The 27,660-nt window shown below is 34.0% G+C and overlaps 1 protein-coding gene across 1 annotated transcript; it reads right to left on the reverse strand.

Annotated features, from left to right (window-relative positions):
* On the reverse strand, positions 1-26,758 carry LOC138306282 (probable nuclear hormone receptor HR3; the record flags this gene model as incomplete). The annotated part of the gene is given in 11 exon segments (XM_069246694.1): positions 1-3,528; positions 3,582-8,245; positions 8,592-8,708; positions 9,191-9,298; positions 9,729-9,861; positions 10,315-10,436; positions 16,414-16,610; positions 17,071-17,218; positions 23,473-23,614; positions 24,574-24,659; positions 26,666-26,758. Coding segments are annotated over 10 exon segments (1,406 nt in total), but the record flags the coding sequence as incomplete, so codon positions are not given.
* Positions 26,759-27,660: the final 902 nt, after the last annotated feature.

Genomic DNA, 27,660 nt, shown 5'->3' on the forward strand with positions numbered 1-27,660 from the left:
TTGTGTATATAAAAATAGTGTATTTGATAATGACTGCCATATACACCTTTACAAAGTGTTGGCCAGGTGTAACACCGACAATAGTACAGCTCCTCTCTTAACAACCTTCATACTCCGGGCCCCGGCCCCATACTGGGTACGACCCCCATAAACAAGTTACCTCCCTTTGGAAAGGCGATCACTGGCATAAAATATAATATTCAGTAACATATGAGTAGAGTTCTATTTAGTAACGTTTCTGATGGCTTTGTTTTGATTGAAAAATCACCTTTGTATTTCTAACTACATTATATTTAGTGTTTACAACATCAAGAGTTACCTGCCCCTTAATACCATTTCATCTGTCAATTGTTATAATTACCTTCATTAACTTTGACGCCTTCAATAAAATATATCAACGCTGTATTAAAAACGACTTCTTTAGAACTGTTTACGGACTGGTGTCGGCCAATAAAAGCTCAGAGTTACCAAATCTAGAAAACGGCTAAAATAATCAAAATTTCCCCTACTCATCATATACAGAACCAGTACAATGAAGTGGGTCGGTACAGGAGGTGAGAGGGTTCTATAAGACAACAGTAAAATAAGTACAATGATAAAATAAAGGCGTTATTCGTAGATTAGGTAAATGACATCAGATTTAGTGATGATTGATTTTCTACGATACATTTATTATAGAATCTTTACTTATAAAACTCCTCTTTCTCCTTTGCCTTGAAAATCAATCTATTGTGAACAACGACTTAACAAGTCGCCATGAATTTCTCCAACAAATCATAGGAAATAATAAGCATACAAATTTTAACAATGTATTATTTCTCGAAATTTCTTACATGAAACATTTAAAATAAGCATACAGATTGAAGTAAATTAACATTAAAATGACAAAATCACTAAGATCATTACATAGCTATGTATAATGCTGCACACTCCCGAAGGGAGATAACTGCCTCTTACATCTCGTCCAAGGCAGACAACCCATGTTTTATCCTATTCACAAAAGTGCTATTTTGGACAGTGGTATGATAAATGTATTGCTTCATCAACCATATATAATTAAGGGTAGTGAGACACATGAGGTAGAATGAACTCTTTATTTTTGTGCTCTCTACCCGTTTCTCAACAACAAAGACACTTGTTTCTGACATAAGCTAGATGCTCCTGTATCTAATCATGACAAATGTAACTCTTCGTGAAGATGAATCTGGAAATGCCCCCATATATTATTTCCTCTTAACTATATTTGCAAAATCCTTCGAAAAGACTGCTTTACTACATTTGTTTTAATTACAAAGTAATCACAAGAGCTAGACATGGAATTTAAATTTTTTAACATTGTGTCAATTGTAAATTCTTAAGTCTTCTTTCATATAGAAATTGTTTCAAATTAGATATTCTTCTAGCTGATGACAGATAATGTTTATTTCTACAAAAGTTTAATTTACTTAAATCTGTTTATCAGCAGTCTAGTGTAAGACCCTGATGCCAGATAAAATTAGCTTCTTCAAAATACTTTGTAATTGAGCAAGAAAATAAACATTCATGAACGTGAAATGTACTTGTTTTTATTATTATTATCTTTCCCATTATGGATAACCATTCCAGAAATATTTTTTTTCTGGCATATCCAAACAAGACATGAACTATGAAGCCTAAAGGAAATGCATATGAGAAGAATAGTTCTGGAATATTTGGATTACACACTATGTCTATAGTTTTAGTCCTTCATGGGTCATCAAACTGAACTGTAACAAATACTAAATGCGACTGATAGCACAATAAAATACAACATGTGACATAAAAAAAGAAACAATTCATTTTAAATGAATAACAACATACTATGCTTCATGCAAAATGACAAAAATATAACATTTAACAAAAGTATTAATGAATTAATTGTCGTTAACACCTCCATCCAGTTTAATTCTACAGATTTCAGTCCTGCATACGCAGTCTTTAAAAATAGGAAAAAAAAAGACATGCTCAGAACATTTACAGTAAGTACTGACGGTATAATCAGTTGATTTTACCATGAACAAATCAGATATAACCGGCGTCACTTCTAGAGAAACACTAATGCCCAACATCAGTTTAAAAAGAAATCAAATACGACTTGAACTCATTCACCCCTGAAATTTTATAAAAGACTGGTCTAATCTTTGATTTAGAAGAGTCTAAAAATGTCTTCAAGGGTGAATATGTTACCTGTAACAAATAATGTATGATATTAATGATTGTACTATTATTTCTTTCCATAATTTAAAGGTTAAAAGCAATTTAATCGTTTGTGAGAAAAATAAAGTAATTTTTACACAAAAAATTAGGAAATTCCAAAACGGATGCAGGACTTGAAACTTTCATCATATCAAACGCTAGGCTAATCATCACCAAATGCTCAATTATGAAACTAAATATCTATATAATATGGTAACTGAAAAAGAACATAAAATTGTATACTTCCGAAATAAAAATGACAACAAAAAAAAACTTTCACCTTGTTTGACATTTATCACTTCTATACACTATATATATATGTGTGTTATCTTTGGTAAGAAATGGTACTGTACATATCCTATATACAGAGTCTGGTCACAATGGCCGGTCTACAATTAATATCTAATTAGGATCTTATCTATATACATCAACGTTTGGATTTAACGTCCTATTAACAGCCAGGATACCATGTGCCAGGTTTAGGAGTAGGAGCAAAGCCAGAGAACCCTGAGAAGAACCACCGACCCAAGCTTTATACCCGAACAACACTGGAATAACTCAATACACTGGTTTTCAATCATTTATTTATTGTTATCTATATTAATTAACATATAGGCTCCCAGCCTGCATCCATTAATTTTCCTAATAAATCTTATGAAAAAATGTCATAATGGTTACAAACTACTAGAAATTTTTTCCACTAGTCCTCCACCTCTGTACTTTGAATTTTAAACCCAATATCCTTTATCACATGAAACTTGATTGTTTCAACAGCTTCTTTTAAACCATCAATATGAAAACGAATTCTGCTATACATAGAAAGCAGCGTTCAAAATTAACGCCTGTCTGTCTGCCCGTGTCCGGCAATTTTGTAGTCAGGCAGACAATTTGTACAATGTAGCTAGTCCTTTGACCGGCAACTTTTGGTCCAGATAGAAGATATAGAAAACATAAATGGCAGTAGAATTGAAGAAAGGTCGAAGATCAAACTTAACAAAACTAATTTTGGTTTATTTTGGTTTTCAGCCAATTTTGTTGAGAGCCTACGATACTAATCCGGGTATGCAGATATATTTTTTTAGTGAAACTATTACTTTGCTAGTAAATATGTAAGCTATATAGATGAATTGTAACTTTGTAAGGGCTAGTAACTTTCAGTCAGGACCAGTAACTTTCAGTCAGGACCAGTAACTTTTAGGGTCAGCCGGTCCTTATGACTAGCAGGAAATTTTTTTAAGGGAGAACACTGAAAGTAGTGTGTACAGTTTTCATTGTTGACTAACCAAGCACATTTCTCCCCACAAATGCTGAAACCTCCAAATCATTGTTGACTTACCAAGCACATTTCTCCCCACAAATGCTGAAACCTCCAAATCAAGACCAAAGTACCCATCTTCTATTATACCATAGAGGAGATTCGTCGATACTGCTAACCTGGCATGTCCAAAAATCAACCTGGCTTCTAAAAAGGCATTATAATCAAGCATTATCAAATTCGATTGTAGGATTATAATTTCCAATTGAATTAAATGATTTTTCAGTTTAAAGAACTTTAAGAATAATTTTAATATAAAAGTGTCTCTTATGAATATTCTTCTACCGGGTATATCAAAGCAATTATTGATGTTATTAATATCTTCAAGGATTCTACTTTCATAACTGATTAAAACCTACATTTCATCAATACAGACCAGCAAATCGTGACCATTGCCCAATAACAGAGTGAGAAACTATATACAGGCGTAAAAATCAACAAAGAATGGTACATGTATGATCGTGTGAACAGGTCGTTTTATATATATATATATCTGTATATACATCGTTTACATATTTATACACATTTATATGGCAATTTGTGATTCTACATACTTATTGTGAAATAATTCTGCTCTAAACTATTATGAGCTATTATATCTGCAGCATAAAAATTGTATCATTCCTGAATACCTGAAGTTTTAGCTCCGTGGATAACAACACTGTGGAACACTTAAAGGGAGGTAATTAGCTTGAAGGCAAAACCTGTGGTAAGGTTTGATTTTTCATTTCATTTAAAAAAAATGTTAAAAATTTAGATGCTGAAATATCACTGGGGTGAGCTAAAAATTTGCACTAATTTGTGAATATTGATGTAGAATTTAGAGAATAAATGAATAAATTTACATCAATGATATTTTCCTAAATTAACCCATTTTAGAGAATGTTATATAGTATGAATGATATTGTCCTACCCCAATATAATACATTTACACCATTACAAGAATCTGGAGTTATACTAAATATATCCATTGTTTTCATGTCTCCAGCATCCTATGACTAGATAACAAGATTTTCACTTTTTGATTACTGTATGTAGTGTTTCTCCCTAAACAATCCAGATACCAGCAACTTTATATAGACATTTACAAGTTTATGTACATAACAAGGAGAGAAATTCTCCTAAGGGGATCTGATATCTAAAAGAATTAACTTTTCAGTTTTATCATAAAAATATCAACACAAATATAAAACAAACTAGCACTAAAATTGCTGAATACCCATATGCAACAACTAAAGCAGTGATTCTTTAATTTCATTCTGAAAGTATAGCTAATTTGATTCAATTATGTTGTGTTTGAAGAAATATGCTACAATATGTGTCCATATTAATTGCTGTATTTCAGTCAAGATTTTGTCTCAACAAAAATGTTTTTACTAGTTCTTAAGGTATGAACTATATAATGGGATTAGAATTTGAGATCTAATTGTTACTAATTCTAACAAGCCCTCAGTGGCAATCTATACCATTTCAGTATTTTGAAATCAGATTGCAACAACAGATTGACATGCAGGGACAAGTTATCATGAAATTCCAAATGAAAAACAGATCTTCAAATCTTTACATGAAACGATAGGAGATAACACTTACTTCAATGATAATAAAATTATCTAATATATTTAAATACATTACAGTAGATTTTGTATGTGAATCTAAAAATTAATTGTCCTGAAATACTGCACATAATGTCGAGATTTTTCTTCTGATCTCATTCATTTAAGAATTCCTCTTCATAATTTTAGGTTCTAATTTGACATTTGAAGTACAATTTCATACACTATCCCTATCAAAATTATGGCTGCTTTTACATTTTGAATAAACATGACTTAGAGATCGACATCTACACACATGTACAAAGGACTAAAAAAGACCATTCTGAAAAATGCAAATAAACACAATCAAAAATATCTTATGAAATTAAAATGAAAAAAAAAAAATTGGTCAAGTCTTTGTTTCAAATTTTCTTAGAAAAAAAATTGCTTAAATTGCGGATTTAAATAAGTGTACCTCAACAAGTTCACGCTACTTGTGTAGAAAGATTTTGTAATTTTCAAAAAAAATGTTTAATATATAGATTATTTATAGGTATCAACAAAGATATGATTAGTCACTGATTATTACCTGTACATTTAAAATATTGTGCGACTTTCTCATATACATATATATTTATTATATACAAAACAGAGATCACTGATTTCAGCAATCTGTTACATGCTTAATGTAACAATATGGGTATATATATATACACAGACAATAGTGACACCTTGTTGGCCTATTCCTGTCAACAACTCACAATCATTCATGAATCACATTCTTTTTGAGATAGTAAAACAATCGTCCCATCGTGTGAAAATGTAATAAATCACCGCTTATCTCCCTTGTTTATATTGCATGTGTAATTTTTTTAGTTACCTCCCTTTGATTACATGTAATTAATTTCGGGTTGTATGTTTAGAGTGAAAAGAAAATAAATAAACTCGCAGAGAATAGTGTATTGCAAGTTATCATATAAATTATCAATATTTAATTTGATACTTTTGAACAAGTGCACCTAAAAATTGCAGTTAGACATTATTCAATATGGCTTTCGATGCGATAACTCATTTGGCTCCAGAAGTATTTAGGAGGTATCTTACATAGTAGCGGTAAGTGAAGAAGAAGAAAACAATAAAACAAAACGTAACAAAACATCAGTTCATTCTTCTGTCTCTTTCTCAGGGTAAGTTCTTGGGTATACTATCATTCCAGGGACTTCAGATAAAAATTGTTTTTCCTTTGTGAACAATTCAGTGTGCAACAAAAGACACGATCTTGTACTGGCCTATGCATATGACTTTGGACAATTAAATAGGTCAACATAATTACATTGTACTAAATGCTTAAGATCTCGGAAATCATTTCAAAAGTCACATCATAATGTATCAATATCTGACATTATCAATTCATTTTGATATTGGGATATGTTTTTTCGTAAAAATTTCCGGAGAACATTTTTATATTTCTGTTATTATATGATTCTTTTGGATGTATTTAACTATTTGTGATTTCATAGAGCTAAGGTCACACTTAGATCAATATTTATTACATTATAATTTTACTTAGGCTAAGTGAATTTTTAAGTTTCCAAAATGTACAACTGTTAAAAATGACAACATTATTAAAATTTTCCAGCCTACGACGCCACATATAATGTAAACCTTTTCATCAATAGAAAATTGTACAATGTATACATGTGTGCTGTTGTTTAACTTTGATATATATGATTATGCAACGGGCGACACAAACAGAAAATACTGGTAGTGATGGGTACGTTTGTTTATACTAAGACATATAGAGAACAAGGTAGTTATATGTATAAGTATGTTACGACAATGATAACACTAATAATAGTTACGTCAGCATGATGACATGATATCACTAGTAGAGATAACAGAGACTATACTTTCAATATTTCTTATAGAGGTATATCTACACTAAAACAAGATCTGATCACCTAGTACGATGTGCAGTCACCAAGATGTCACACAGAAATTTTCCACTATGTTGTGTTACAATATCATTATTCATTACATAAGCCATACTTCCCAACCTAAAGATGGAAAGAAAACCAAAACGGAAGAAAATCCCCCTTATATAAATGATTTCATCTATCTATATTATAATTTTTTTTAAAACTGTTAGTCTTTCCATATCTTAAGTAGAATGCTTTTGCGCTGATTTTAGAAATATGTTTCTATTTCATTATTAGGCCCACTTCACAGATACAAATGTACAAATGTGAAGAGACTAAAAGCAGGCATACTGCAGTAATGTCAAGACTTCAGATATATTCAAATTCTGAACTCCAATTCTCAACTAAGTCAAATTGCAATGGTTTTTGACATTTCAGTCATCATGCGTTTTCATATAAATGTTGCATGTTACAAATATAGGGGAATTTTACATTGAAACATATTTCTGATTTACAAAACCAGCAGCAGATTGAGATATTGAATCCAATTTGAGATTTCCCATTGAAACATGAGGCATCCCTAAAGAATGGTATACAATTATGATATCAATGCTAGAAATGTTTGCTTCAAAAATTAATAAAACATGTCGGCTTACAGTCATTAAATCAGAATTCCTCTCCTATATAGCAGGTAAGGTGTATGGGTGAATGCGATCCAACAGTTTATACCAATAAAACGTAAGATTGTACACATCAACAATTAACAGAAACATATAGTTAATACATGAATGAGGCCTCCGTAATACACATGTCAGCAAACAACTATATACTCCATGTTGTTTTTCCCCGTTATCTGTTCCACAACAATTGATAATAAGAACTTCGACCGCAATGATAAAACATTGTCCCCGTTCCTCTAAGTTCCGAACAATGCTAAAAAAAATCTTTCACATTCTCCCTGCAGTGTTGTTTAAACAGAACAAAATGGTGGCGTACTAGCACAATTCACGAGTTGTCTAGCCCCTCCACACTGAATAGTTCCTTATGGAGGGCAGGGAACTCCACCTCCGGAGCTGACTGTTTGAATTTATTCAACAACACGATGTGTTGGGCACTTAGATTTTGAAGCGAGTACGCGTGAATCAACAATTTATTGAGAAGTTCACTATCCTCTGTGTGACTCTTGCCGATCTCCATCTTCAGTGCTGCCAGTGCCTTCTCATAAAGTTTTTGAATGTCGGGTAATTCCTTAAGTCCTGGCCGATCTGGGGACAAAAACAACACATGTTAAAATTTGGCAATTGCAGACAACTCTTGAAAATGCAATTAATAAGTTAGAGAAGGTAAATAAGTTGATAAATAATATATACTGATCTATAATAACAAGATATACATACTTATTCATGTGCAACACGACATTTTGAAGACAGTGCATATATATGTTTGAACATTTTTACAACAATGCATTTTTATAATTTCTAATTATCCATATAATTTAATCCCTCAAAAACTGTTAAACTTTGGTGTAAATATCTTTAATTAGATGATATACCATTTTGCATTTGCTGCTATACAGATATTGTTTTTATTGTATGAAGGGAGGTAACTCACCCGGCCGTATCAACATGACAGCACTAAACAGAGCTAACTCTGTCTCTGTTAAATTTAACGATATTAGCGATTTCACAAACTCAAAAATATTGTCTCTTAAATGTGTTTCTTCCTCATCTGAAAAGGAAAAGCAGATTAATTTCAGTGACAGTATTTTTTATTAAATTGATTAATGTCAACTGAATGCAGAGAAAAAAATAAAACTTTATTATTTGTATCTATAACTTCCTTTATTTATTTCTGCAGTTGTCTTTAGTAATTAGAATGAAATTTTTCTGAATGGTTTTTGTTTTCTATTCAAAACGATAATTGGACCTAGTTTATATTTTGCCAATGCATATGACGTCCCTCAATTGATGACATTATTTCTCTGACATCAAAATTTGTGTGGTTTGGTCTAAAAAGTATCAATTGACGACATTATTTCGTCTGACATCAAAATTTGTGTGGTTTGGTCTAAAACGTATGTTAGGCTCAGAAACAGATACATCAACATCAATAATTACCCGAAAGGGCAGTATTTAAAGCTCGGAAAGACTGAATATTTGAAAAAGTAAATGAATTCAAGGCCACACTTCCATGAAGAGTTGAGAACTTACTAAATCCATCAAAGGCCTCTAATGGTAGTAGTGTGTTTCCAAATACAACACTATTCCGGGCGATGTCAAATACTCGACAACAACGTATTAATCCGAGCTCAAAACTCCCTGTAGAAACAGAAACATTACCAAAAATCATGTACAACCCAGCATAAACCCTGATACCTATTCAAGATAATGTGTATCGGAACAAATATTCCAAACAGATTCACATCAGATTCACAACTGATTCATATAAGCTCTACTACAGTGTATGATTGGTTAAGGAGATATACTATTTAAATTATTGTTAAGTCATATAAATGCATTGTTCCATATTGGTTTTGTTAGGAGATGGCATAAAGAGTTTTCGTCTGATGCCAAATCCTTATGTAGTAATTTATTGAAATGAAATGAAAATAAGAAAACTTGCAATGTTTTTTAATACTATTAATGCCTCTGCTACAAAATATAAATATATATATATGAAAGTTCATCATTCACAGAACTATTATTACTGCAGATAATACATTTAGTACAATTTTCGCATTCCATGTACCTGCTTTTAATAACATGATCTGGTCGTCTTGTGACAAATCCATGAAACCAGGCACCATCTTTGCAAACTCTATGATTTGCTGTACAGCTATCGTGATTTTTTCAGCCACTTCTGCCCACAATTGCTTGTGTGTCTGAAATGGAAGATTACAGAAACATTAAGCTATGTAGTATTGTTTCCACTAAAACTTTCAGGTAATCATATTATGTTTTCTTCTAAATTTACAATAATCTTCAATTTTTGCAAAATCATGTTCCTTTGGCTACATCAATTTAAAAATTCCAATAGATCAATAGTAATGAGACTAATTCATGACCATGTGATACCTATAACATTTGTGCAGGACTATCGGTTGTGTTGCTGATGGAATGATGTTAAAAATTATATCCTATAATTCAGAGGGAAGATTAGAAAGAGATACGTTCTAGCACCACTGTAGATAAACGTCCCACACAAATATTATCAGGTATAATGTGGTACATGAAATAGTCTTATCCTTTAACAGATATTCATACAAGAAGGAGCTTACCATATATTCATGTCAAACTTACCATATTCTTAAAACATACCTTCAAATTGAACTTACCATATTCTTAAAGGCCTCTAGTATTTCCATTGTTGGGAGGTTGGATTTCACCAGATCAATCTGTTCTTTACTATACAAGCATGTCCGTACATGTGCATCGATAATGGCTTTACCAAATGTGACTGTAATTACAAAATAATGGCTTTACCAAATGTAACTGTAATTACAAAATTATGACTATCAAATGTAACTGTAATTACAAAATGATTTTACCAAATGTGACTGTAATTACAAAATATTGGCTTTACCAAATGTAACTGTTATTACAAAATATTGGCTTTACCAAATAACTGTAATTACAAAATATTGACTTTACCAAATGTAACTGTTATTACAAAATATTGGCTTTACCAAATAACTGTAATTACAAAATATTGACTTTACCAAATGTAACTGTTATTACAAAATAACGGCTTAACCAAATAACTGTAATTACAAAATGATTTTACCAAATGTAACTGTTATTACAAAATAACGGCTTAACCAAATAACTGTAATTACAAAATGATTTTACCAAATGGAACTGTTATTACAAAATAATGGCTTAACCAAATAACTGTAATTACAAAATGATTTTACCAAATGTAACTGTTATTACAAAATAATGGCTTAACCAAATAACTGTAATTACAAAATGATTTTACCAAATGTAACTGTTATTACAAAATAATGGCTTAACCAAATAACTGTAATTACAAAATGATTTTACCAAATGTAACTGTTATTACAAAATAATGGCTTTTAAACCAAATGTAACAGTAATTACAAAATGATTTTACCAAATGGAACTGTAATTACAAAATAGTAGCTTTACTAAACATAACTGTAATTATGAAATAATGGCTTTACCAGTTGCAACTATATTTACAAAATAGCGGTTTTACCAAATGTAACTGTAATTACAAAATAGAGGCTTTACCAAATGTAACTGTTAATTACAAAATAGAGGCTTTACCATATATTATTGTAATTACAAAATAATGGCTTTACCAAAAGCAACTGTAATTACAAAATGGTTTATAACATTTATTAATGTGTAGTTCAGATCAAATGCATTTTCTGCACGTTGCTATATCAATTGACAAAGTCATTTCGCCCAAACATACACATAAGATTAGCTCTGTTGTGCTCTTTGGTTGAGATGACTACGTACATGGAAATAATTCTGACAGATTTAAACTATTTCATCCCTTGAAATTCACTGTCAAAATTTTGCTAGCAGCAATTTGATCGACCATTTCCAAAGGTCACCTGGGCATGACCCCTAATGGGATTTTCTCAGATCCTCTTGTCCAACGTAGTGATAATAAGGATCTGTATGTTAATCAGTTTGATTGAACTATGAAATGTTACAACTGATTGTCTTAAATCGGTAGGGATACTAACTGATCATCAGTTACAAATAGATGATCCCGACATCACTAATACTTCTGACTATAAAATGGAGTGAGCCCGACATCACTAATACTTCTGACTATAAAATGGAGTGAGCCCGACATCACTAATACTTCTGACTATGAAATGGAGTGAGCCCGACATCACTAATACTTCTGACTATAAAATGGAGTGAGCCCGACATCACTAATACTTCTGACTATGAAATGGAGTGAGCCCGACATCACTAATACTTCTGACTATGAAATGGGGTGAGCCTGACATCACTAATACTTCTGACTATAAAATGGAGTGAGCCCGACATCACTACTTCTGACTATAAAATGGAGTGAGCCCGACATCACTAATACTTCTGACTATGAAATGGAGTGAGCCCGACATCACTAATACTTCTGACTATGAAATGGAGTGAGCCCGACATCACTAATACTTCTGACTATAAAATGGAGTGAGCCCGACATCACTAATACTTCTGACTATGAAATGGAGTGAGCCCGACATCACTAATACTTCTGACTATGAAATGGAGTGAGCCCGACATCACTAATACTTCTGACTATAAAATGGAGTGAGCCCGACATCACTACTTCTGACTATAAAATGGAGTGAGCCCGACATCACTACTTCTGACTATAAAATGGAGTGATCCCGACATCACTAATACTTCTGACTATGAAATGGAGTGATCCCGACATCACTAATACTTCTGACTATAAAATGGAGTGATCCCGACATCACTAATACTTCTGACTATGAAATGGAGTGAGCCCGACATCACTAATACTTCTGACTATGAAATGGAGTGATCCCGACATCACTAATACTTCTGACTATGAAATGGAGTGAGCCCGACATCACTAATACTTCTGACTATAAAATGGAGTGAGCCCGACATCACTAATACTTCTGACTATGAAATGGAGTGATCCCGACATCACTAATACTTCTGACTATGAAATGGAGTGATCCCGACATCACTAATACTTCTGACTATGAAATGGAGTGAGCCCGACATCACTTATACTTCTGACTATGAAATGGAGTGAGCCCGACATCACTAATACTTCTGACTATAAAATGGAGTGAGCCCTACATCACTAATACTTCTGACTATGAAATGGAGTGAGCCCGACATCACTAATACTTCTGACTATAAAATGGAGTGAGCCCGACATCACTAATACTTCTGACTATGAAATGGAGTGAGTCCGACATCACTAATACTTCTGACTATGAAATGGAGTGAGCCCGACATCACTACTTCTGACTATGAAATGGATTGAGCCCGACATCACTAATACTTCTGACTATGAAATGGAGTGAGCCCGACATCACTAATACTTCTGACTATGAAATGGAGTGAGCCCGACATCACTAATACTTCTGACTATGAAATGGAGTGAGCCCGACATCACTAATACTTCTGACTATGAAATGGAGTGTGCCCGACATCACTACTTCTGACTATAAAATGGATTGAGCCCGACATCACTAATACTTCTGACTATGAAATGGAGTGATCCCGACATCACTAATACTTCTGACTATGAAATGGAGTGAGCCCAACATCACTAATACTTCTGACTATGAAATGGAGTGAGCCCGACATCACTAATACTTCTGACTATCTGACTATAAAATGGAGTGAGCCCGACATCACTAATACCTCTGACTATGAAATGGAGTGAGCCCGACATCACTAATACTTCTGACTATAAAATGGAGAGATCCCGACATCACTAATACTTCTGACTATGAAATGGAGTGAGCCCGACATCACTAATACTTCTGACTATAAAATGGAGTGATCCCGACATCACTAATACTTCTGACTATAAAATGGAGTGATCCCGACATCACTAATACTTCTGACTATGAAATGGAGTGAGCCCGACATCACTAATACTTCTGACTATGAAATGGAGTGAGCCCGACATCACTAATACTTCTGACTATCTGACTATAAAATGGAGTGAGCCCGACATCACTAATACTTCTGACTATGAAATGGAGTGAGCCCGACATCACTAATACTTCTGACTATGAAATGGAGTGAGCCCGACATCACTAATACTTCTGACTATGAAATGGAGTGATCCCGACATCACTAATACTTCTGACTATGAAATGGAGTGATCCCGACATCACTAATACTTCTGACTATGAAATGGAGTGATCCCGACATCACTAATACTTCTGACTATGAAATGGAGTGATCCCGACATCACTAATACTTCTGACTATGAAATGGAGTGAGCCCGACATCACTTATACTTCTGACTATGAAATGGAGTGAGCCCGACATCACTAATACTTCTGACTATAAAATGGAGTGAGCCCTACATCACTAATACTTCTGACTATGAAATGGAGTGAGCCCGACATCACTAATACTTCTGACTATAAAATGGAGTGAGCCCGACATCACTAATACTTCTGACTATGAAATGGAGTGAGTCCGACATCACTAATACTTCTGACTATGAAATGGAGTGAGCCCGACATCACTACTTCTGACTATGAAATGGATTGAGCCCGACATCACTAATACTTCTGACTATGAAATGGAGTGAGCCCGACATCACTAATACTTCTGACTATGAAATGGAGTGAGCCCGACATCACTAATACTTCTGACTATGAAATGGAGTGAGCCCGACATCACTAATACTTCTGACTATGAAATGGAGTGTGCCCGACATCACTACTTCTGACTATAAAATGGATTGAGCCCGACATCACTAATACTTCTGACTATGAAATGGAGTGATCCCGACATCACTAATACTTCTGACTATGAAATGGAGTGAGCCCAACATCACTAATACTTCTGACTATGAAATGGAGTGAGCCCGACATCACTAATACTTCTGACTATCTGACTATAAAATGGAGTGAGCCCGACATCACTAATACTTCTGACTATGAAATGGAGTGAGCCCGACATCACTAATACTTCTGACTATAAAATGGAGAGATCCCGACATCACTAATACTTCTGACTATGAAATGGAGTGAGCCCGACATCACTAATACTTCTGACTATAAAATGGAGTGATCCCGACATCACTAATACTTCTGACTATAAAATGGAGTGATCCCGACATCACTAATACTTCTGACTATGAAATGGAGTGAGCCCGACATCACTAATACTTCTGACTATGAAATGGAGTGAGCCCGACATCACTAATACTTCTGACTATCTGACTATAAAATGGAGTGAGCCCGACATCACTAATACTTCTGACTATGAAATGGAGTGAGCCCGACATCACTAATACTTCTGACTATGAAATGGAGGTGAGCCCGACATCACTAATACTTCTGACTATGAAATGGAGTGATCCCGACATCACTAATACTTCTGACTATGAAATGGAGTGATCCCGACATCACCTATACTTCTGACTATGAAATGGAGTGAGCCCGACATCACTTATACTTCTGACTATGAAATGGAGTGAGCCCGACATCACTAATACTTCTGACTATAAAATGGAGTGAGCCCTACATCACTAATACTTCTGACTATGAAATGGAGTGAGCCCGACATCACTAATACTTCTGACTATAAAATGGAGTGAGCCCGACATCACTAATACTTCTGACTATGAAATGGAGTGAGCCCGACATCACTAATACTTCTGACTATGAAATGGAGTGAGCCCGACATCACTACTTCTGACTATGAAATGGATTGAGCCCGACATCACTAATACTTCTGACTATGAAATGGAGTGAGCCCGACATCACTAATACTTCTGACTATAAAATGGAGTGAGCCCGACATCACTAATACTTCTGACTATGAAATGAGTGAGCCCGACATCACTAATACTTCTGACTATGAAATGGAGTGTGCCCGACATCACTACTTCTGACTATAAAATGGATTGAGCCCGACATCACTAATACTTCTGACAATGAAATGGAGTGAGCCCGACATCACTACTTCTGACTATAAAATGGAGTGAGCCCGACATCACTACTTCTGACTATGAAATGGAGTGAGCCCGACATCACTAATACTTCTGACTATAAAATGGAGTGAGCCCGACATCACTAATACTTCTGACTATGAAATGGAGTGAGCCCGACATCACTAATACTTCTGACAATGAAATGGAGTGAGCCCGACATCACTACTTCTGACTATAAAATGGAGTGAGCCCGACATCACTACTTCTGACTATGAAATGGAGTGAGCCCGACATCACTACTTCTGACTATAAAATGGAGTGAGCCTGACATCACTACTTCTGACTATGAAATGGATTGAGCCCGACATCACTAATACTTCTGACTATAAAATGGAGAGATCCCGACATCACTAATACTTCTGACTATAAAATGGAGTGAGCCTGACATCACTAATACTTCTGACTATAAAATGGAGTGAGCCCGACATTACTACTTCTGACTATAAAATGGAGTGAGAATAAGGACTTTAATGAGATTGTACACTTTCCCATACAGTAAACTTTTGCAGCTACTAAAGTCTTGGATTTGAATATCAAAACAAATTTGCAAAGTCTAACATTCCCAAATTTAAAATTTGCATGGAAATCAATTTAAATTATGTGAATGCTTATTTATGCAAATAAACTTACATGAATTTGCATGAATCACATTTGCGAAAGTATGTCGCACAGGAAAAGAAAGCTGGTTTACATCATTTGGACGGCAGTGTGAATAACTTACCAGAATCCATGAGATCAATAGCCCTGATTAGTGTAACCGGATGGGGAGCAGCTTGTGTTGTCGTGGGAGATGTGGTTGCCACCGTATAGGAGGGGGGGTCAGAGGTCACTGGGGTCTCCGGCTGTGGCGTTTCCGTTGGTGATGGCAGAGCATATGTGTACCCGTTACTTGTATACATAAAATTTGGATCTGTGTATCTGCAAAGCACAAGTCCCAACATTTAGACAACAGTTTCAATATTTCAATAAACACAATTTGAAAGTGATGAGTTTTATTCTAAATTAATCTTTTTGTAAAATTCCGAAATATCTACCAGGTAATTGAATTTATCAAAACACAGCTCCGTGGACTGAATCTATCAAGAGAGATCTATGAATTCAATTTATCAAGACAGAGATCCCTGAATTCAATTTATCAAGACAGAGATCCCTGAATTCAATTTTCTTAAGAACTTGACTGTATTACGTATATACCCAGTAAATTGATTGTTATTATTTGGCGAGGGTATGAGAACTTGGCTTATTATGTATGTACCCAGTAAATTGATTGTTATTATTTGGCGAGGGTATGAGAACTTGACTGTATTATGTATGTACTCAGTACATTGATTGTTATTATTTGGCGAGGGTGTCGAACTTGACTGTACTATGTACGTACCCAGTAAATTGATTGTTATTATTTGGCGAGGGTATGAGCTGTGTTGGAGAAGCAGGGCCATAGCCGTTTATTCTGTTCTGTTTTACAAAGTTGGCCTCATCTTCTACTTTTTCTCTTTGCTTTTTAGACATTCGACCAAACTTGACAGCTGAAATGTAGAATAAAAAGATTAAATTGTATAACAAAGCAACTTTGATATTCATCATGTACATAGATTACACTATATTGTTAACTTGAAGTCAGTGGGAACAAGCTAAAGACGCTCCACCGCTGACTAATGATATTTTTTCACTGTCAAAAACAGAAGCAGACGATTAAGTATTTTTCTTCAGTTCTAAAAGTTACTTACTTTACACCATTACCACCACTGAAAAGTTTGAGTTTCTAATTTTGCCTCACGATAAAAATATAAAAAGTATTTAATTGCATCCCGAAAAAATTTCGTGGCACTATATCCTATAGTGAATGAAGGACTGATTGGTCATGCATTAAAAGTAAAAAAAAAAATCTATTTTCTGTTATTTTTTGTGTTAATTATACCTAAATATACACAAGATTACACACTAATTATTGAAAAACAGATATCAGTTTTTTTGTGGATATTATTTAATATTTACAGGTTTTTTTTGTAGATATCATCTATCTTTTTTGTATACATTATTTACCTTTTTTGGGTAGATATATTATACCAACTTATAATCAATGCACTTGATCGAGATATTGTAGTCTGTTATCAGCAAGACAAGATCACAATTTTTTAATAACTAATCGATATGAAAGTCAACTTGGTTTATGTCTCGATCACATTTTTTATAACTAAGATATGAAAGTCAACGATTATGTCTCGATCACAATTTTTTATTACTAAGATATGAAAGTACAACGATTATGTCTCGATCACAATTTTTTATAACTAAGACATATGAAAAGTCAACGATTATGTCTCGATCACAATTTTTATAACTAAGATATGAAAGTCAAACGATTATGTCTCGATCACTATTTTTTATAACTAAGATATGAAAGTCAACGATTATGTCTCGGATCACAATTTTTTATAAACTAAGATATGAAAGTCAACGATTATGTCTCGATCACATTTTTTATAACTAAGAACCTGAAGTGATCATGCTTTGCTATAGATCCCTTTTTTGATTTTTTAAATAATATCTTCAAGAATGCTAGTATCTATTGCATTTTATATCATGAACACATTAAAATCATACCTACATTAACCTTTAAATTAATGTATGTATCAATGTCTTCCGTTTTGATAAACATCTACATTTGAACCTTTGACATGTTGTATATACTTTTCTCAAAAATCAAAAATGTTTTCATTGGTGTATACAGTACATGAACCTGGTACATGTTGTATACAGTACATGAAAACCTAGTTACATGATTGTATCATTACATGAACCTGATGTTTCTACATGTTTGTATACAGTACATGAACCTGGTTACATGTTGTATACAGTACATGAATGGTCACCACATGAACCTGGTACATGTTGTATACAGTACATGTAACTGGTAGTTAACATGTTGTATACAGTACATGAACCTGGTACATGTTGTATACAGTACATGAACCTGGTACATGTTGTATACAGTACAATAACCTGGTACATGTTGTATACAGTACCATGAACCTGGTACATGTTGTATACAGTACATGAAACTGGTACATGTTGTATACAGTACATGAACCTGGTACATGTTGTATACAGTACATGAACCTGGTACATGTTGTATACAGTACATGAACCTGGTACATGTTGTATACAGTACATGAACCTAGTACATGTTGTATACAGTACATGAACCTGGTACATGTTGTATACAGTACATGAACCTGGTACATGTTGTATACAGTACATGAACCTGGTACATGTTGTATACAGTACATGAACCTGGTACATGTTGTATACAGTACATGAACGGTCACCACATGAACCTGGTACATGAACCTGGTACATGTTGTACATGAACCTGGTACATGTTGTATACAGTACATGAACCTGGTACATGTTGTATACAGTACATGAACCTGGTACATGTTGTATACAGTACATGAACCTGGTACATGTTGTATACAGTACATGAACCTAGTACATGTTGTATACAGTACATGAACCTGGTACATGTTGTATACAGTACATGAACCTGGTACATGTTGTATACAGTACATGAACCTGGTACATGTTGTATACAGTACATGAACCTAGTACATGTTGTATACAGTACATGAACCTGGTACATGTTGTATACAGTACATGAACCTAGTACATGTTGTATACAGTACATGAACCTGGTACATGTTGTATACAGTACATGAACCTGGTACATGTTGTATACAGTACATGAACCTGGTACATGTTGTATACAGTACATGAACCTGGTACATGTTGTATACAGTACATGAACCTGGTACATGTTGTATACAGTACATGAACCTGGTACATGTTGTATACAGTACATGAACCTAGTACATGTTGTATACAGTACATGAACCTGGTACATGTTGTATACAGTACATGAACCTGGTACATGTTGTATACAGTACATGAACCTGGTACATGTTGTATACAGTACATGAACGGTCACCACATGAACCTGGTACATGTTGTATACAGTACATGAACCTGGTACATGTTGTATACAGTACATGAACCTGGTACATGTTGTATACAGTACATGAACCTGGTACATGTTGTATACAGTACATGAACCTGGTACAATGTTGTATACAGTACATGAACCTGGTACATGTTGTATACAGTACATGAACCTGGTACATGTGTATACAGTACATGAACCTGGTACATGTTGTATGTACAGTACAATGAACCTGGTACATGTATACAGTACATGAACCTGGTACATGTTGTATACAGTACATGAACCTGGTACATGTTGTATACAGTACATGAACCTGGTACATGTTGTATACAGTACATGAAACCTGGTACATGTTGTATAATACAGTACATGAACCTGATACATGTTGTATACAGTACATGAACCTGGTACATGTTGTATACAGTACATGAACCTGGTACATGTTGTATACAGTACATGAATGGAACCACATGAACCTGGTACATGTTGTATACAGTACATGAACCTAGTACATGTTGTATACAGTACATGAACCTGGTACATGTTGTATACAGTACAAGAACTGGTACATGTTGTATACAGTACATGAACCTGGTACATGTTGTATACAGTACATGAACCTGGTACATGTTGTATACAGTACATGAACCTGGTACATGTTGTATACAGTACATGAACCTGGTACATGTTGTATACAGTACATGAACCTGGTACATGTAACCAGTACATGTATACGGTCACCACATGAACCTGGTACATGTTGTATACAGTACATGAACCTGGTACATGTTGTATACAGTACATGAACCTGGTACATGTTGTATACATACATGAACCTGTACATGTTGTATACAGTACATGAACCTGGTACATGTTGTATACAGTACATGAACCTGGTACATGTTGTATACAGTACATGAACCTAGTACATGTTGTATACAGTACATGAACCTGGTAAATGTTTGTATACAGTAACATGAACCTGGTACATGTTGTATACAGTACATGAACCTGGTACATGTTGTATACAGTACATGAACGGTCACCACATGAACCTGGTACATGTTGTATACAGTACATGAACCTGGTACATGTTGTATACAGTACATGAACCTGGTACATGTTGTATACAGTACATGAACCTAGTACATGTTGTATACAGTACATGAACCTGGTACATGTTGTATACAGTACATGAACCTGGTACATGTTGTATACAGTACATGAACCTGGTACATGTTGTATACAGTACATGAACCTGGTACATGTTGTATACAGTACATGAACCTGGTACATGTTGTATACAGTACATGAACCTGGTACATGTTGTATACAGTACATGAACCTGGTACATGTTGTATACAGTACATGAACCTGGTACATGTTGTATACAGTACATGAACCTGGTACATGTTGTATACAGTACATGAACCTGGTACATGTTGTATACAGTACATGAACGGTCACCACATGAACCTGGTACATGTTGTATACAGTACATGAACCTGGTACATGTTGTATACAGTACATGAACCTAGTACATGTTGTATACAGTACATGAACCTGGTACATGTTGTATACAGTACATGAACCTGGTACATGTTGTATACAGTACATGAACCTGGTACATGTTGTATACAGTACATGAACCTGGTACATGTTGTATACAGTACATGAACCTGGTACATGTTGTATACAGTACATGAACCTGGTACATGTTGTATACAGTACATGAAACCTAGTACATGTTGTATACAGTACATGAACCTGGTACATGTTGTATACAGTACATGAACCTGGTACATGTTGTATACAGTACATGAACCTAGTACATGTTGTATACAGTACATGAACCTGGTACATGTTGTATACAGTACATGAACCTGGTACATGTTGTATACAGTACATGAACCTGGTACATGTTGTATACAGTACATGAACACTGAACCTGGTACATGTTGTATACAGTACATGAACCTGGTACATGTTGTATACAGTACATGAACCTGGTACATGTTGTATACAGTACTTGAACTCTTTATTCTAACTTTGCAGACATGTTTAACAAGAAGCCTAGAGAGTCTGGAGGTAGCTGAATGGTAAGTCAATAAATATGATGAAAGTTCCTGCACATATATACTGTATTCTGCCACATAAGCGCTGAGGGTATTTAAAAAGTTGAAAAAATGAAAAGGTGCTAATAAGACGATATCATTACCAATCCATACAGTTTTGTGTAGTTTCGGTCTTTGAATATGGCTGGGCAATTGAAGTTGAGGCATCAAAAAGAGGGAGGGGTGCTTAGAGGGACATGGGGCGTGCTTATTGGGTCGAATATGGTAACAGAAATGTCCCTATTTTATAATCTGTTCAATAGAGTAAATGTATTTCAATTTGATTACTGTCTGTTAAACCCAAATGCCATTCTGATTTTAAACACCCTAACTGAGAAAGCTTTAAACATACTGTAAATGTATACCTTTTAACAAATTTCAGATAAGTCATTAACACTATAGTTGACCAAATAAGCGCCCAAGGTGCTTAAAAATTGAAAAAAGAGTCACTTAAAGGGTAATAGAACCATAGTTCAATAAATCAATTAGAAAAAGAAAGAAATAAGGAAACTAACTCAATTGATATATTTTTTAAGTCTGCAATTTAACTTGTGGCTAATGAAAATGAGCCTCAAATGGGGGGGGGGAGCTTATTGCATCATATACAGTAGCAATTAAGTAAAACTGTCCCCCTTATGACCCCACTGTCCAGGTCCCAAAGGAGTTGGCCAGTTACAACTTTAGTTGATACCACACACTTATATGTGGGAGATGACAGATTTAATTTTTTATTGTCTTCTTGGATGAGTTATAAATATTCACAAGAGAAAAAGGTGTGATAAAAAGTTGCGGAGTGATTGAGTGATAAGAACTATAACAGGTCTAGATAGGGCATCAACACAATGAGAGATCAGATAAATACTGGTTATACAGCACATACATTACTTGTATTTTATCATTTTATGTAAACATGGCCTACATTCTCTTTATCAGAATTACCCAATTCAGTCAATAAAGATACAAGCATACAGTTGTTGTCATTAAATTGAGATAAATACTACAAGGTCGTTGACATTTACTTTAAACAAAATGGTTCACGTATCTAGCTACATTGTATAGGGATGGATTATGACATCTTTAACAGCTAAGGTCACTTCAGGTCGACCTCAGTTGATCCCTTGTGCTTGCAATGTGTTGTATTTATGAATGTTTATCGATACATTTTGGGAGGTTGCAGTATTTTCGTGTTGCGGTTGAATTCTGTATCTGTCGATCCAAATCCTACCATCAAGTAGGGTAACTATATACATTGTATAGACCATATTCTTAGGAAAAGTACCAGTAATGTTTTATACATGCAATCACAAGCTTTAAGTTGTTTTAACCATATATGTAAATCTAAAATTTATTACAATACATCGAGACAAGCAGATAGACTTCCTATAGATGTAGGACGGGTGAGATACTGGGGCTATACTGATGCACACCCATCAGGTTATACTGATAGCGAGCAATCTTTACTTGTGTTTAAAAACTAAAATAGTGAAACTAACATGATAGTTGCTATTAAAATCTGAAATTGTTTTTAACACTGTATATATACATAGTATATTCTACATATACCAGTTGTAGTACATATGTTAGATTCCGTTGAATATAAACTGTGACAGAGTATTTCCCCTTGATCGGAAATCTTTTCAGCTAGGAAGCAGAGTCGACTTACCATCTCTAGACATGCCTAGGGCGATACATTTCTGTAGACGACAGTACTGGCATCTGTTCCTATTCACTCGGTCTATCACACAGTTTTTGTTACGAGGACACTGGTAATTCACTGGACCAGCTTGACTTCGTCTGAAAAATCCCTGAAAACCAAACATTTGATCTTACCTATAATTCCATGGTTACTAAAGATAAGATCTTACCTATAATTCCATGGTTACTAAAGATAAGCTAAGTCTCCCAGTGAATTTCGTTTGTGCAATGTCCTGTTTCAACAGCAGTTTAGCTGGGTCAATTACTTATTAGGACCTAGGTTATAAATTATTTCTCTCTCTAACCTAGAGATATTTTATGGTGTAACTTGTCTCCTGGAAGTCACTGGGACCAGCAGATTTGCTCATGGACTCATGATCATGTAAAGTCTGATCTATATACTGGTCTGAATTACTATCAAGAAAAATGAAAATTCCATACAATACGTTGGTTTCGAGATCCAAAACGATGTGGTACACGAGGGTTAAATACACCAATTAGTCATGTGATTGTGAATTGATCTCTTGACATGGTTTATGTAAAGTCGTAATCACCAGAAGATGGAAATAATCGATGGTAAATTGTACTTAACTTCCATCATTTTGGGATTTCAAACCCCCATATTATGTCAGAATAGATGTAAGGGATGCAGATTAGACAAGGAGTGGTTCTGACAAGTTATACTGTACATTCAAGAATTGATCATTATGCCATCTAATTGAAATTAGACTTGTAATTCTGCTCCACAGCCATGCTCAATGATTCAGGAAATATCTTAGCCATTTATACAAAATCAATCAATCACATTGAAGATTTCGTAGGCGACAAACTGATTTCGCTAACCAAGTAACCATAGGGGTCATGCTGCACGAGGTGACCCTGGGCGTGGAGTTGTTAGATCTTGTATTGGAGCATATCGTAGTGCATCATAGTGGAGTGGAATTACAAGTCTAATTTTAATAAGATTTATTATGGTAATAAATTCACAAGCTATATACAGTCTTTTGTATTGTAATTTACAAATCATTAATTAAATTACAATTTAAACTGGTTTTCTCCATTAACTTACCTTACAACCTTCACAGGTGATAACACCATAGTGAACTCCTGACGACTTGTCACCACAGACCTTACAAGGGATCACCTCGATCTGGGCTGTATAGAAAAACAATATATAAAATATAATCAAGGGCAGATAATCCATTCAAAGGTAGATAATTCATCCTTGAGGGTAGATAATTTAGTCATTAACTTCAGTCGGCTATATATATCGACCCTAGTCTCAAATTGTCTGTATTAGAGATCATAGTCTTTTTGATCCACACCTTTATGGGGCGAGAAAAGAAAGCAAAGGTTTTGTACAACATCAACAGAGTATAATCTAACTTAATATGGGAATCCAATGTACATATATACATGTATATATACATTACAACATACAGATATGTATATGTAATTTATGTATGCTGCGGCTTACAACAGGAACATGCTTTATCTATCCACTACGTATACTATCAGTGGGCATATATATTTTCAAAATACATATTTTATAAGAAATCCAAATAGTATTCATGTTTTTTTACCATTTTTTTCCTGAGAGTCCTGAACCTCCAAATGGAAAATCTATGCATATTTTTGGTTTTTTTTTGTTTGTTTGTTTTTTTTTAAATCAATCGAACAATCTTTTAAGTATTAATATTGTTTACCTTCGATCTCTTTTATTATATACCAAATAGTAAAATGTTTCTGTTGATTTTCCAGAAGTTTACATTTGCAGTTGATATTTCAAAATATTCAATTTAAGTTGAACAGCATAATTCCTTTAAAGAGAAATATTCCATGTGTATTCATATATATCCAAATATATTCAAGCATTAAAATGAAACAATTTATGCATCAAAGATAAGTATAAGTGCAGCTGTTTATCTAACATTCAGTGCCAATGTTAATAAAACAAAATGACAAAATGATATCTATAATTAGAAATTTTCTTGTTTACCATCATGTACGGGAACTGAAACATTTATAGAAAATTAAACAGCGTGCTAATTAGACATGTTTCAATGCAACATAAAGGACAAGGTTTGAGAGCAGTAAGCAAATTGGGAAACCAAAATGAAAGATTTTTTAAATTCTGAGTTTTTCAACATAATAAGATACATTACTTCAAAGCCCACAACACTTTTACATCCACAAAAACTAAGGGAGGTAATAACACAATAATTTAAGTAAAATTTCACAAATCTTATAGGTAGCCTCTAGATACCAGACAAACATATATAAATTATACATTGTTTCAACATAAACATTAACTGGGACCTTAAATGATACTATCACTAATGATAAACAAGAAAATTTCAGAAATTAAAAAAAAATTCTTCAGTCATGATAATACTCTGGATTTTAAAAATGAATTATATTTAAATGCAAAGAAAAAGTGCAAAATGGCATTACAAGCAAAAGATTAAAAGATTCTAGATATAATATATAATGTTAGATTAATATATATTAAAGGGAAAAGAAAATTAAACAAAAAAAAATAGAGAAACTTGTTTAAAATTTATTTGCTATCATAAAATATGCTTCCAATTTACTGTACCATGCAAAGTATATATGTATATCTGCAAACACTTTAAAAAGCAATATTTCAGTTTATCTTTTATGTATGGTTGTTTCTCTCTAAATCAGGCATTGTTACCAGGAATCTGAATCTTATTTGTTTCTCATCATTTATTACATTTTTTCTATGAGAAAAACTTCCTTTGTTATATGTGCACAGACTCTGTGACGTTGAATGTTTTATTCAATTAATTAATTTCATTTCTTAAATTTGTTTGATATCAAAAAAAGTTTAAAAGAAAAATAATCAACTTGCTGATGTTGACAAAGTTTTGTTTTTTAAACAAATGGCATCCTCATTTAAACATGCAACATTCTCTCCCATTTTCAACTTGAATCTGATCATGCAGTTATCTCCCTTTTTTTAAATTATCTGTTTTTTCTTCCTCTGAAAGAAATCACAATGAATTTGAAAATTATCTACTCAACGGTAATGCAGAGTTTCCTTTTGATAAAAACATATGTAAAAAATAATCTGATTTCCAATTCGCACTTCTCAAAACCTGCCCTTTTCCGCATTTTGATTTGATGAAGGGCCCTACCTTTTCGCTCATTCGTCAACTTAGAGCCCGAAGCCGAGTCGGGGATGTGCTGGATAGTAGGACTGTACATGTGTTCAGAATGACTGGTGTGCTCTGAAAAAGTTGTGGTCATTGTCTACACATCATTTCCCTCATTAGGTTATATCTTTTATTAACAATTAATTTCCAGGAATTTGTTAGTAATACATTTATATACAAAATGTTTGTTTTTGTCTTATGCACTATATATATCTTCTAATAATGTTCACATCAATACAAATTTTAATTCTTCTAACCACTTGCCTGAAAATGAATGTAAACACATTGAAGTTATATGTATATTTTTATGTTTCGTTATATACAGTGGAACCTCCGTATATATGCCTAGTATTCGTTAAAACCGACCAATATTGATTGTTAATGTGAATGTTATCACAAAAGAAAGAATCATACGTTTAAAAGGAATGGATTACAACAATCTTGACATTGTTACCGCTTATAAACGTAGTTAAGTTAGTGTTAGTTAGTAGCGTGAATGTTCTTGGGGATGTTCTCGTCTGCACTAACCTACATACGGCTGATCTCTTCCGGTTACGTCAAGAATCAAATTATATGGTCAATGATCGGTCGATGCCGGTCATTATATGACATAGTCATTTTCTAAAACAATACATGGCTTCAGTTTCTTCATACAGATAATTTACGACAACTACATATATGTAGAGCTGTTATCATATATCGGCATCGCGATATATCACGATTGTAGAGAAGAGACGACGATATCGTAAAAAAAACTTACATCTACGATATTGTCGTCAGCCGTAACCCATCATAGTGTTAGTTGGAAAGGAAACAAAAACATTGCACTGTCGGACACGGACAGAATCTGATTGACTTGTAAACAAACATCTAATTAAAAGTATCACAAATAAAAACGTTTGTTTTGATTAGGGTTGTTACGAGTACCCGGTTACGGGTCGGCTTGGGGATGTAACCGGGTTCAAAAAAAATGTGTA

The sequence above is a fragment of the Argopecten irradians genome, chromosome 13, assembly GCF_041381155.1.
Source record: "Argopecten irradians isolate NY chromosome 13, Ai_NY, whole genome shotgun sequence".
Lineage (NCBI taxonomy): Eukaryota > Metazoa > Mollusca > Bivalvia > Pectinida > Pectinidae > Argopecten > Argopecten irradians.